At 25.3% G+C, this 15,957-nt stretch overlaps 1 protein-coding gene across 1 annotated transcript; it reads left to right on the forward strand.

The window, feature by feature from the left end:
- Nucleotides 1–234: 234 nt before the first annotated feature.
- Nucleotides 235–11,833, forward strand: LOC145014181 (xyloglucan endotransglucosylase/hydrolase protein 2-like). Its single transcript, XM_078972552.1, has 4 exons — nucleotides 235–550; nucleotides 7,894–7,994; nucleotides 9,881–10,074; nucleotides 11,240–11,833. The coding sequence occupies exons 1-4, from the start codon at nucleotides 316–318 to the stop codon at nucleotides 11,628–11,630; spliced, it is 921 nt and encodes a 306-aa protein (XP_078828678.1). The 5' UTR covers nucleotides 235–315; the 3' UTR covers nucleotides 11,631–11,833.
- Nucleotides 11,834–15,957: the final 4,124 nt, after the last annotated feature.

Consider the following 15,957-nt stretch of genomic DNA (forward strand, 5'->3'; position numbering starts at 1 on the left):
TAAATGACATCCTTATTTCAAAAAAAAAAAAATCGAAGTGCACAATGGTAAGATTAAGTTCAACTCAATAAAATGACTTCAAAAGAATATTTTTTTGAAAGATAGGCTTTTTATTTTAATAGCAAAAATAAACCGAAAAAGTAGCTCACACCCATAAAGCATTTCCCCAAATTAGCCTCATGATGTAACTGTGTTATGGGCTTGAGGAAAATCAGAAACAAACAAATTGTAGAAAATGTAAACAGAATATACACTTAATGCTTATATAATCTCATTCATATGCACAAAACCATACACACTAACAACTAAATATTCATGGTTTATTTGTGTTGTCAAATGGTTTTTCTTCAATGGATGAAAACAATGATAATTGTCTTTTGGTTCGAAATTTCTTTCATGCTTATTAATGCAACAAGAGATACGAGTTTCAATGGTGATGCAGCAAGAGATACACGTTTCAATGAGAATTATTATGTAACTTGGGGAAATGATCATATTATGCTTTCTAAGCAAGGACGTGAAGTACAACTTTCGTTAGATCGTTATTCAGGTTTTATATTTCTTGGAGGGATATTCTTTTCCTGCTCTTTAAGTGTATATATTGATGGTTTTCTTATCTTTTACTAGTAATCCAATTAATAATAAGGTTTTTCATATAAAGATAACTATTAGCTTCTTAAAATAAAACTAAAGAATGCTTTACATTTTTTTTGACAAAAATGTATTTTTTATATTGTAAAATGTTTTTGATAGGATGTTATCCAATTTAATCTTATAATATGATCTTACAAAACCGATATATATATATATATATATATATATATATATATATATATGTGGCAAGGTTATAATGTGGATTGACAACTATTTTGTGAACGTATGGATAATGTTATTTTATGAAAATTACTAAGAGAATATGTTGTTTAGTAATTTGAATACGTTCAATCTCACGAACTATTGTTATTTTAATGGATTCTCACCAATTCTAATTCATTTTTGTTTTCTCATTCATCGTTTTTTATTTATTGTTTTTTATTTATTTTAAGTCTTATAAAATATGACTCAATAAACATCCTGATAACATTCTGACAGAATGAGAATAATTAAAAACAATGTATAATAACCTTATAGATGATTTAATTCGTGAAAATGCTTAATAATTAAAATAATTATATAAGATTGAACGTATTCATATAATCAAACAACATATTTTCTTTGTAATTCTTACAGAATAGCATTATCCACATATCCACACAATAGATATCAATCCACATTTCAACCTCTCTCTCTCTCTCTCTCTCTCTCTCTCTCTCTCTCTCTCTCCCTCTCTCTCTCTCTCTCTCTATATATATATATATATATATATATATATATATATATATATATATATATATATATATATATATATATATATATATATACACTAGAAATCCTATGAAATCAATAGAAATACATAGCAAAAAAAAATACTTTAAGATATCTTTTTTTTTTTTACTTTACAAACCTAAAAATCGCAAGTTTTTATACAAATTTGTTGAATTTTTTTTTTAATTATTTTTCAACGAATTTGTATAAAACTTGCGATTTTTAGGTTTGTAAAGTAAAAAAAATAGATATTTCAAAGTATTTTTTTTCCTTGGTATATATTTCTATTGATTTTCTAAAGTTTCTAATGTTTCTAGTGTTCATGCATTTTTTATTGAACCTCACTCATATGTATATATATATATATATATATATATATATATATATATATATATATATATATATATATATATATACCGTAAAGAACCATTGTTAATAAATAAACCAATCCAAAACATCAAAATTTAAAGCGATTGACAGCTAAAGAAACAGTTATAGATTGGTACATTGGACGCTCATGAACAAGATTATACCAAACTCACTTCCTTTTTTTAGTTTTATTTTTTATGCCTTTTTTGTCGAAAAAAAATGAATATACAATTGTTCATGATTTTTCGTCATTCTTAAATATACGTTCATATTTATATACAAAAAAATGAACTTTTTATTCAAAAAAATCAACTTCTTTTTTTTTTTTTTTTTTTAAAGTTAAGATTTACTTTTTATCGGAAAAATAAATAAATATATTAAAATTCATATTTTTTAGTACTCTTTAGATATAGATTCATGTTCATATAAAAAAAATCAAAATTTTAGATTAGATTTAGATTATAAATCTATTGAAAACTGAATTATTTTCACTTAAGGTTTACATTGAAATCTATTGAAAACTGAATTATTTTCAGTTAAGATTCACAGTCTGAATAATTATAAGTCAGATTTACATTGTGAATCCTCAAAACTGAATTATATACAGTTGACATTCACATTGTAAATAAATTCACTTGTGAATTTTACAAAATTAATTCAAAAAAAAACTTGTTGATTTTACAACATTCACATTATGAATTTTTTAATGTTTTTTTATCACACACACACACACATATATATATATATATATATATATAATAATAATAATAAAATATAAATTTTTTTAATGTTTAGGTATATTTTTTATCATATACATATATATATATATATATATATATATATACATATATTCATAATTTTCTGTACTCTTGAAATAGATATTCATATTTAAGTATAAGAAAATATAATTTTTCGAAATCAGTTGAGGTTCACATTATGAATCTGTTGAGATCCACACCGGGAATTTTATGAAAACTAAATTATTTTCATTTAAGATTTACAGTGTGTATAATAGTCAGTTAGACTCATATTGTGAATTATGAAAATTGAATTATATACAATTCAGATACACAATGTTTATAAATTCATTTATTGATTTTAACAAAACTAATTTATTACTAATCAAAACGTTAAAATATTATAAAATTACAAACAAATATATTTTGATTCATTTGTAAATTTCACTAAATTAATTTGTGAATGATCAGATAAGTGAAATAGTAAGTTAGATTACTATTGTGAATCTTAAAACTAAAATATTTATAGTTCACAGATCAAGGTGGTTTTTTTACCGATGTTGATATCTATTTATAGATGACAAAAATTCAAAAATTTTGGTATATTTAGGTTTTTTTTGATAAAATAAAACAAACCTACATATTAATAAAACAAAACAGATCGAAATGGGTTTTTTTTTTGAAAAAAAAAATTGTTTTTTATATAACAATGTAAATCTCAATGGAAAGAGGACAAAAAAAATTATGAATTTTGGTATGTTCGAATTTTTTTTTGATAAAAAACATGACCTAAAAAAATTTAAATGAAAAAAAAAGAAATGAGTTTTTTTATAATAATATGGTCTGACACACACGAGTGATTCATTGGTTCATTGTTAATAATAGTTTTATATTGAACATCACCACACACACAAACACACACACACACACACACACACATATATATATATATATATATATATATATATATATATATATATATATATATATATATATATATATATATATATATATATATAGTTCATTCAAGGTTCTCAGTTTTTTTTGGTAGACATGCTCTCAGTTTTGGTTTTTTTTTTTTATCTCAGTTTTGGTTTTTTTTTTATTTTTATTTTTTTTGTAATACATAAAAAATCTAGAACTGAAAATAAATAAAAAGTTACAAATTTTTTTAATATTAATTTTGTCATTTGTTATCCAAAAATAAATTAAATAAAAAATAGCATATATATATATATATATATATATATATATATATATATATATATATATATATATGTGTGTGTGTGTGTGTCTTTGTGTACTATTTTAATAGATTATTAGCATATTTCTACAATTTTATTAGACTATTACAGTATTTTAACAATTATAATAATTATAGTAGAATATTATAATATTATAAAACTTATATTTAATATTTATAATGTAACATGTGCTAAATTAATTTGTGTAATATATATATATATATATATATATATATATATATATATATATATATATATATATATATATATATATATATATATATAGAAAGAGAGAGAGAGTAAATATTTTGAAATCATTAGGATCAATTTTTCAATAATTGCTTTAAGGAGATATTTATTATCAAAAGATAACTAGAAATACTTAATTCATTAATTTTAACCTATTTCCCAATTGAGATACAAAAATATCTCATATATAAATTAATCATGTTTTAGAGTTTATTTCATTAGAAAATACATTTTATATATTTTTTTCAACAAATTATTTTCTATTTCAGTTTCTTAACATATTAAGACATTTTAAATCTATGATTTAATATGCATAATTCTTACAAATATTTTAACTTTTTTCATGTATATAATTTAAAACGACACTATATGTTGAGAAAATGTTTTTTTTTTAAATATTTTTCAATAAATCACCTTCTATAGCAATGTTTTAGCAAATTGAGATGTTTTTTTAGTAATCTAGAAGAAATGTGCAGTTATATGTTTGTTATGTGCACATATGCAAAATTCTATCAAGAACAACATCAATAAAACCCTTAATCTCATTCTAAACATACAAAATATTACATGAAAACACACACACATATATATACATATATATATATATATATATATATATATATATATATATATATATATATATATATATATAAATGAAAATATGCACATTAACATATAGATGCAAAACAATTTAATAAGTTAAGATACTACTGGAAAGGTGATTCATTGTAAAAAAAAACAAACAAAGTTTTCCTAATGATATGCATATAGTTCATATTTTATGTTATATGCAAAAAGAAATTGTTTATCATTATGGAAAAGTTGAAAAATGATTAATTTACATTATTTGAGTTATTTTTTCGATAGAATATAAGCTCTAAAACAAATGTTGAAAAAAATGATCATAATGATCTCGTTATTCATATGTGAATAAAAGTGTATCAGATTTTTATTACATTACATTAATTATTCAGTTATAAATAAAATGAATGTTTAATTTTTGTTACAATTTAATAATCATTCATATATGAATATAACATATAATTAAAAAATTCTTACCTAAATTATATATTTTTTTTACATCAACTTTTCGTTACATTCTATATTCATATATGAATAAAACGTGTATTAACTCTCGTCATATATTATATTTATATATGAATAAGATATTTATTAGATTTTTGTACAATTCATTTGTTATTTATATATGAATAAGTACTTATTTATATATGAATCAATACTTATTCTTTATCAGATTTTTGTTATAGTTCATTTGTAATTCATATATGAATATGTATTTATTCATATATGAATAATTAGTATATTAATAAAAGACGAAGTATTTTGAATTTTCAACTCACCTATTCATATATTAATAACAAATAAACTGTCATAAAATTCTGATAAATGTTTTATTCACATATGAATATAACATAATGTGAGAGCTAATACACGTTTTTATTTATATATGAATATAACAAATGACAAGAGCCTTATATATATATATATATATATATATATATATATATATATATATATATATATATATATATATATATATATATATATTAGGTCACAAAAAATTTATTACATGTTATATTCATGTACTAGGTATAAGACCCGTGTAGTACACATGTTTATTAAAAATAAAAATTTAATATAAAGCTATAAATATATGTATTTTTTAAAATAATACTTTTATATAAATAAAACTGATATAATGATGAATAAAGTAAGTAATTCAATATATACTAATAAAAAACATTTACTTATTTTAAAAAATTATGGTGAAAATTAATATTTAAACATTAAATGTTTTTCTAAAGTAAACATTCGAAATTAATACAAACAAAATGATAATAAGTAGGTAGTTGAATATATACTAATAAAAAAAACTATTGACATATTCACATGGTGAACATATCAACGGATTTTCTTTATCTAAATATAATTTTATATGCTTGTGTTTGTCGTTTGAATCCATATTATATTTTTATCTCTTAAAAAAATAATATATCCTAAAATAAAATTATGATGAAAAAATGTTATCAAATTTTAAAAGTTCAATTATTAAAATAGAGACATTATAAAATCAAACGTGTAGCTATACAAAAATATTGTTAATCACTATACATTTTACATGACTTGAGTTTAGTAAAATGGAAATTCACATTTTATTCAATGTTTCTCTCTCTCTCTCTCTCTCTCTCTCTCTCTCTATATATATATATATATATATATATATATATATATATATATATATATATACATACTACGTAATTGTCATATAATGTGTATAAAAAAAGATATTATAGATAGATATAATACATAGTATTTTCTTAAATATATTTAGGAAAATTTATGTATATATAGGTAAATATAAATTTATATTTAAATAAAAAAAATATTTACCTAAATATGTGATTTAAAAAATGCTTAATTCTAATCCTTTAAGAATATGTATTAAGTATCTACTATATATAAACATTTACTAAGAAAAGAAATGACTAAAACATTTATTCTCAAGATAAATAGAATTCATGTATCTACCATATATAAATCCTTATTAAAAAGTGGATTTTAAATTTTAAGAAAATCAAAAATATAAGAAAATGACAAGTGGAAAAAAAAATCAAAAAATCTTAGAAAAATGATATGTGTCAAATGTAATGAGAATATGACATGTGGCAAAATCATTTTCATTTATAAGGATAAATAAGATAAATGATACTTAAAAGTGTAATAAAAATTAAACATATGTTTTATTCATAAGTGAATAACTAATGTAATGTAAAAAAAATTCAATACACTTTTATTCAGTAATGAGAGTTGAAACATATATATATATATATATATATATATATATATATATATATATATATATATATATATATATATATATATATATATAGCGGAAAAATAAATGTATGGTTGAGATTGATTCTTTTATTTCTTTTTTGTAATTGAACTTGACTTTCTATTTATATATATACACACATGGAGATCATTGAGATAACTTTTTATTTTGAATTCGTTCAGATGACTTTTTCGATCATTGTTTTAGAGTTTAGCTTCAACTGAAAAAATAACTAAAATTATGTAAATTCATCATTTTTAATATGTTTCCATATTGATATTTACATATTTATTTATTTTTGCATATAATGTAAAATATGCATCATATTCACATTAGTAGAAAAACGTTTTTTTAATCTTTTTTTTCATCAAATCACCTTCTACAACAGCGTCTTCATTTATTAAGATGTTTTTCATCTGTACATTGATATTCATATATACATATGTGCATATTTTAATATATGTATGTGTACCTATATATAAAAATATATTTTTCAAGTGATATTTCAAATGTCTAGAATGATATTAAAGGTTTTTGTTTATGTTGTAGTTGTTATGAATTTAAACAACAATTTTCATATGTACACATCACATAATAAAGACATGCACATTTGAGTTTGTGTATATATGCATATATTTTAACTTTTTCTAAATATTAAAAAAGCATCTTAATTGGTTAACACACTACTATAGAAAGTGATTTGTTATATATATATATATATATATATATATATATATATATATATATATATATATATATATATATATATATATATATATATTCTAGTGATGTCCATATGGTGCACATTTCTGTTTTTTTTTTTTCAAATAACAATATGATAAAGATGTTAAAAATGATGAAGTTGCATATTTTTAGTTACTTTTTAATAGAAAATAAGATCTTAAAAGTGTTGAAAAGTGATCTTAAAATACTTATTGATCTCAACTGAATTTTAATATATATATATATATATATATATATATATATATATATATATATATTGATTTTCTTATACGTAGAATTACATGATTGTTTATATATAACAAGTACTAACAATTACACATATGTATAGGTTCTGGATTCGGGTCAAAAGATTATTATGGATCTGGATACTTTCAGATGAGGATTAAATTACCTGGTTGGGATTCTGCCGGTGTTGTTACTGCTTTTTATGTACCCACGAATGCCCTAAACTTTATATTATATATATATCATGCATTCACACACTCAATCACTCATTTGCTCTTTCTCTCTCACACGCATGCACGCACACACACGCATATATATATATATATATATATATATATATATATATATATATATATATATATATATATATATATATATATATATATATATAGAGAGAGAGAGAGAGAGAGAGAGAGAAAGAGAGTCATACTAAGAAAATTAATGTCATCACACTCCAAAAATAAATGAATTTAACTATGGATAATAACCCATTAATATTTTCATAACAACCATTAGCTTTCTTTTAATACAATGGTCCCAGATATCGTCTTACATTTTCATAATATTTATTCGTATACATGTGTGTATGTATAATTTCAATAAGGAACTGAAAAGCCATTCTAAATTGTTTGATTACAAATATAAAAAAACAAGATGTAAAAATATCATATACAAAGCCATATACAAAATTATAGCGAAAACATGGACATTTTAGGAAGAATGTACATTGATCATAAATAATTTATGCTTATAAATGTTTAGTTTTTTTTTTTTTTCGTCAATTTTACGGCTTTGTTTTTCTCAGAAAAAATGAATATAAAAATTTATAATTTTATGATCTACAAATAGTTTCATATTGGTATTAAAACACAATTTTTTCTTGATGTGAACTCACTGATATTTAGAATGTGAATCTGAACTGTATCTAATTTTTTTAATTTCCAACTAATCATTAATATATATATATATATATATATATATATATATATATATATATATATATATATATATAATTGATACTCGGTATTTAATATAAACTACATGGGGAACCCCTGCGTTGCGGGGGTCGGATGCGATAATTTTTTCCGTTGTTTGTTTATTGAAAATGTTTATAGTTTGAGTTGTTCATTCATTCCCTCTTTAACTGATCTATAAACAAACAAATAAATAAGAAATAAAAAAAACATCAATGAATCTGTAAGCAAAACTAATAAAGTGACAATTAAACAAAAACATAGGAACCTATAATGCCACAAATAACCAACAAAAGTAGAGGGACCAAAAAATATAAAAATAAAGTAACTTTAAAATGACCCAAATATAGTTGAGGGACCATTCCTGCCAAAAAATATTAATATGACTAAATACTAATAATATATAATAAAATGCGAGGGTTATGAAAAATTCAAACGAAAGTTAAAGGGTACAACATCTAACAATTCTCCGGTGAATGTTATAACATTAATTGAAAAAAGAAATATCAACCAATCAAAACAAAACAAAATACTCTTAAAAAATTTCATAACTTTAATATATATATATATATATATATATATATATATATATATATATATATATATATATATATATATATATATATATATATATAATTTTCATTATGTACAAGAATCGTACAACATCTAACAATTCTCCGGTTTATATAATTTTGATTTACTTTCATTGAATGATGAATATGGATGATAAATTTTCATGAAAATAATTCATAATCTAAACATATGAAAATTACATAAAGAAAATTGAATAAATACTACATATACATGTGTATTATTTTGATTTATGAACATGCATTGTAAGTTATGACATTCAAATGTGAATCTTGTAATATCATTTGCAATATTATCTAATATTTCAAGTGTGTTACCTTTACAGATGAATTTATTTCTATTTATATATGAATTATTAGTTCGATTTGGTTTTTGATTTCGAACCAAATAATACAAACCCTTAAATACATAGATACTTGTTATTAAGAAGAAGTATTTATGACCCTTATCATGATCAATGTATACATGTCTTTGCATATTTCTCAATACCTTCATTTTCAAAATTTTGCTTAAACTTTGATGTAGTTAAATACAAATCTTGGTGCGCACAATGAATTGGACTTTGAGTTCTTAGGAAACAAACCAGGCAAACCTATTACCCTACAGACTAACGTATTTGCAAATGGAGTTGGAGGTAGAGAGCAAAGAATTCGTCTTTGGTTCGATCCCTCGACAGACTTCCATTACTACAAACTATTGTGGAACCAACATCAGATTGTGTATGTACTCATCTCATTTTATCCTAAAAACTATACATTATCGACATTATAATTGTTTTAAGATGTCTTAAATGGTTCCATTAGCTTTTATTTATTTCATTTGAACACAATTCCGAGTCCATCAACAAAAAAGACAATTCTAACCCATTGAAAGTTATTTTTAAATTGGTTGTGTATATCATGCAAACATTAATATAAAATTTATAATTTATAAATCAGTTTAAAAAATTATAAATCAATTTTTTATATTTTAAAACTTCAAACTATTACAAAAAATCAAAACAATCATACCTATGAACGATAGGGGCTCGAGTGTTATTATTTATACTTATCTTCATACTCGTTACCTCAAGGCAAATGTCAATTAAAGAGAGAATTATTGACTTACAAATGTCATTATTTATATGAGTAAAAATAAAATAAAAAGTAGAAGGATATTTAGTTTTTCCATAATTATAATGTACACTTCAAACTTAGAACATATTCATCTATTCTTTTCATTGCAATATATTTCTATATTTTTGAGGTTCGTTTTTCTAACATTATATTGATGTATTTTCCTCAACCTACTTTTATTTCATCCATTTTATTTTAGGAAAGGTCCCGAAAGTCTTTGATATGATGAAATATATTGTTATGGTGTGCGGTAAAAGAAATACATTACCCACAACGAAAATGATTATAACATATTGCTATTACGTATAAAAATGGTCGCGTTTGCTAAAATAATAATTAGCATATAGAAGCTGTTTCTTTGAATTTAACACTAACAAAACGTTGTCAAGTGAGACTTAAATTTTTCTTTTTCTTTCCTCATGTTTTTTGTATGGAATACTAATAAAAAATTATTACTGTGAAGAATGTCTTAAGAAAAAAAATATATTATGATGGCACATACTCTAATTAGAAATATATTGGGTTTTACGGATACCATAAATTTAAACATTCTAAAATGAAGAAATCTCACGTTTCACATATTTCAAATTTAAGATGATCCATCGTTCAAAGAATATATATATATATATATATATATATATATATATATATATATATATATATATATATATATATATATATATATATATATATATATATATATAACTAGTTCTTAACATACAAAAACATTGTTAAATAAGGCCTAACTATATTATAATCTTGTTTCAAGGTTTTTTGTGGATGACATACCAATAAGGGTATTCAAAAATAACATGATGAATGGTGTGGGATTTCCTAACAAAGCAATGCAATTGGTTGTAAGCTTATGGGATGGGTCTAGTTGGGCCACCGATGGAGGTAAAACGAAGGCTAATTGGGCTCATGCGCCATTTCTAGCTCATTTTCAAGATTTTAGAATTGATGGTTGTGTCTCATCACCCACTAGTCCTAATAAGGACTGCTATTCCTCAAGGTATCCATGGAATAACCAAAAGTTTTGGCAATTAAACAATCGTCAATTAAGAGCTTATGAGAATGTGAAAAGAAGGTATATGAATTATGACTATTGTAACGATCGAGCTAGGTATCGAGTGCCTCCTCCAGAATGCCATGAGTGGTAATTTAGTAATTTTATTAATCAAAAGTATGATAATGTTAGAATAAAATATATGAATTACGACTAGTGTGGTAATATAAGTATCTTATCATTCCCACATAGTGCACTAAGTGATAATTTAGTAATATACTTAATCTCATATCTTGTTCTTATCTTTTGTACTTTATTTCCTAAAAGTTTATATTAAAATGAATCATAATTTAAGTTTTTCTATAGTGCCATAATTAACTATTTGCAACAAATGTATGTAGAGATACTTATGAGTTAGTGAAAAAGGATAATACTTTAACACAAATTAGCCGAATAAATGTCCTAAATGCACCATTTTCTTTTATATAAAACTATGTGATAAAATTATTATCTCTATCTTGTTTTATGTTGTTTTTGTTGGAATTTGATGGTTATTTAAAATACAAATCAAACTAAACATGCAACAGAAGCAATAAAACAAAACCATCAAGATCTAGTAATCTTCATGTTCATTAAAAATTACCACAACAATATAAGCTACAACTAGTGTTTGTGTGTTTACTTTAATTCGATGATCAAGAAGAAACAAAGGTCCAGATTATCCTATCGTGATCACAGTCGCACCCAGAGTAGTTCAAGCAAGCACAAATTTGAACACAGTTTGTGTGTTGATTTTTCTCCAAGTCGTAAAACCCAAATCAATATTTGTCTGTGTGACTTGCAAGAGGAGTGTGTGTGTGTATGTGTGTGTTAAATTTATGATATTTTCTTAAAGGTTAAAGGATACATTTTATAATTGTACAATCTCTTACTTGCTTAGGTTTAAACTAGGATAATTATAATTAGAAAAAATTGTTGGATTAAAGTGTTTAAGCCAATAACTAAATTGGTATATTCTTGAATTAGAAGCAAAATGATTTTTAGGTTGCTCTTATAACTAGTAACTGAATAGAAGGAAATAGATGTTAATTTGTTAATTTATTATATGATTAATAAATTAATTAGAAATTGAAAAAAGAAATATATTAGTATATTATATAATTAATATATTAATTGGAAATAGTAGTATTTAAGAATTAATCAGGAATTAATTTTGTTAATTATAATTAATGAGAAGATTTTCATCATTCTTTCTTTTAATGCATTATTTATATCCAAAGAGTTTTGGTAGTGTTCAAAAGTCTTTTTATTTTCTTCTATATGTTTTTCAAGTATTTTATCAAGCCTATTACCAGATGACGAAGTGGAATTAATAGCTTTCCCTTTTGCTGCTTTTTTGTTGCATTTCTACCAATTGGACGAGTTGTAACTTCATCATTATCCAGGTCAATGAAAGATTTTGTACTTGATGAAGACATAGATGCCCCAGATGCAGTGCTTAAACCTTTCCATTTCTGTTTATTTTTAACGATATTCCAAATATGTTTGTTCCTAAAATCGGCACCATATTTAGCATGATAATGCTCAAAAGTTGCACTTTTGAGATCATCCTTAGACCATCCATTGAGGTGTTGACTTTTCAACACTATATACATTTGATTAAATGCAACTGCAAATGGGTTCATGTGATGTCAATGCGTTTTGAGGTTGGCTTGAGTTCTTGCAATGTTCGACATGTTGCTTTTTTCGTAGTACGTACTAATTCGTCGCCAGAACTCTTTATCACGTTGTTGACTTCCAGTAATGCTATAATGCTATCTTCTGAAATTTGTAGGCAAGCTTTTGCCAACAACATTTCTTCTTCTTTGCTCCAGTAGGTTTTTTTTATTACTTTGTCGTTTGTTGGTAGGAGTTTCTATTGGTGTTGGCTCATTTTCTGGAATATGAGGAGGATTCGGGCTGGTAGAATCTAGGTATTCATTTTGGTATGAATGTTGTGAATGATTATTTGGATCTGGGTATGGATATTGTGGATAATTGTTTGGACTTGGATATGGATATTGTAGATGATTGTTTGGATTTTGGTATGGATGTTGTGGATGATTGTTTAGATTTTCGAGATCATAAGAAGATAACAAGTGTGTATAGTAATTTGGATTCATGATTGGTGTATCAGATGGTTGGTAGGTGTGAGTGAGAATATAATATGTTCGTCTTTATTTGTAGTGTTAAACATCTTGTATGCATTTGCCTTTAATTTGAATTTCATTTGACTTTAACTTGAATTTCACTTTACTTTAATTTGAATTTCATTTGACTCTAATTTCAATTTCATTTGACTCCAATTTCAATTTCATTTAACTTTAATTTGGATTTCATTTCACTTTAATTTCAATTTCATTTTACTCCAATTTCAATTTCATTCAACTTTAATTTGGATTTCATTTTACTCCAGTTTCAATTTCATTTAACTTTAATTTGGATTTCATTTCACTTTAATTTCAATTTCATTTTACTTTAATTTCAAGTTCGTTCGAATATAATTTGGATTTCATTTTACTTTAATTTGGATTTCATTTAAATGTAATTTGAATTTCATTTGACTCTGAATTTTTGCTATAAAAGAATACAACCTTTTTATTATTTCATATCTACCAATTCAAACTATTTCTTATTTCTTTCTTATACGATGTCATCATCATCCTCAGATGATTCTGCTTCTGAATTCATAATCAACCATCTCATAAGTAATTCTAATTGCAACTATATAAGGAGCTAAAATGCTTGGAAGCATAACAGTCAGATGCTGAAAGTTCAAGACATCCTAGACAAAGTGGAAGATATATATAGAAATCATGAAGAAGGACATAAACATATTTGGAAAGACTATTTCGATGAGCATCCTGTTTTCCCACCTCAAACGTTTAGACGAAGATTTCGAATGAGGCGGGAACTATTTGTTCAAATAGTTAATGGTATCTCTAACCATTCTATTTATTGTCAACAAAGAAAAGATGCTTTAGGAAACAATGGTCTTTCCCCTTTACAAAAATGCACTGCTGCCATACGCTAATTGGCATATAGCACAACTGGTGACCTCTTTGATAGATACATACGAATTGGTGAATCAACTTCAATCGAATGTCTACAATACTTTTGTCAATGTGTGATTAAGGTTTATTCAAGCCATTATTTGAGAAAACCTAATTGTAACGTCCCAAAAATCACGACTAAAATTTTCTTTTAAAACATTACCAAAACCATATTCATAAAAACCGTATCATAAAACATAACATAATTTCGTAGCATTAATTCGAAATACAAACTTATTATCAGAGTAAAACATCCCAGGCTAGCTGACTATGGTGTGTGCACTGCAATCTTCCCGAGCTCCTCCTTTGAAAACTAAGTACCTGAAACCAAAAACTGAAACTGTAAGCACGAAGCTTAGTGAGCTCCCCCAAACTACCCCATACCATACAATAACATATAAAGCACATATTGGGCCTTGCCCACTGCATCGGACCGAGGTCCGGACTAACTGGGGCCTTGCCCCTGCATCGGATCGAAGTCCGGAGACTGACTGGGACCTTTTCCTTGCATCGGACCGAAGTCCGGACTAACTGGGGCTTTTCCCCCTGCATCGGACCGAAGTCCGGAAACTGACTGGGACCTTGTCCCCTGCATCGGACCAAAGTCCGGACTAACTGGGGCCTTGCCCCCTGCATCGGACCGAAGTCCGGAAACTGACTGAACATAGCATAGCATAAAATATCAACTAGCATAAACACATATACTGCATACTGCATCGGGCCGTAGCCCGGAACACATAACACATAACACATAACACATAACACATAGCACATAAATCCTGTCTGAGCCACGAAGGCATCAAACATAGTAACTACTGCATCAGACCGAAGTCCGGAAACTACTGCTAACTAAACGGGCCGACATTGTGGCCTTAGACCCGTTCCTACTGGAAGGAAACTCACTTGAACTGCTGAATTCTGCTGGTAACCCTCGGACTGCTAACCAACCACCTTCTGAAACGCTGCTCCTCTAACTCTCCGAGCTACCAATAACAAAGCGACACTTAGCTTGACAGACCTCTAAAAGTCAACTAATTCAACTCTGGTCAAACTCAAAGTCCTGGCCCAAGTCAACCTTCCATGTTGACCCTACTCGCCGAGTTCACTGATTTCCGAGTTCTGTTCTGTCCAACTCACTGAGTCCTCACTCAACTTACTAAGCTGAGCCTTGACTCGAAGGGTTTGGGGTTTCGCGACTTGACTCGCCGAGTCCAAGAATAGACTCGCCGAGTCCAAGGCAATCTTCAACATACTCGCCGAGTTGTTCATCCAACTCGTCGAGTTAGCCTCCATCTTCATACTACTCGCCGAGTCCACTCAAAGGACTCGCCGAGTCCATTCAGTCCTTAATCCATGCAGTGGTTTTTCGAGCCAAACAGGGCTTCCAAC

The sequence above is a fragment of the Lactuca saligna genome, chromosome 9 (assembly GCF_052625555.1).
Source record: "Lactuca saligna cultivar CGN05327 chromosome 9, ASM5262555v1, whole genome shotgun sequence".
NCBI classification, from domain to species: Eukaryota; Viridiplantae; Streptophyta; class Magnoliopsida; order Asterales; family Asteraceae; genus Lactuca; species Lactuca saligna.

Excerpts from the sequence above, each read along its gene's own strand:
- LOC145014181 (XM_078972552.1), top strand. The coding sequence starts at position 316 with ATGGTTTATTTGTGTTGTCAAATGGTTTTTCTTCAATGGATGAAAACA. Across the intron at positions 551-7,893 it reads TTCGTTAGATCGTTATTCAG|GTTCTGGATTCGGGTCAAAA; the intron begins GTTTTATATTTC and ends ACATATGTATAG. Across the intron at positions 10,075-11,239 it reads TGGAACCAACATCAGATTGT|GTTTTTTGTGGATGACATAC; the intron begins GTATGTACTCAT and ends TCTTGTTTCAAG.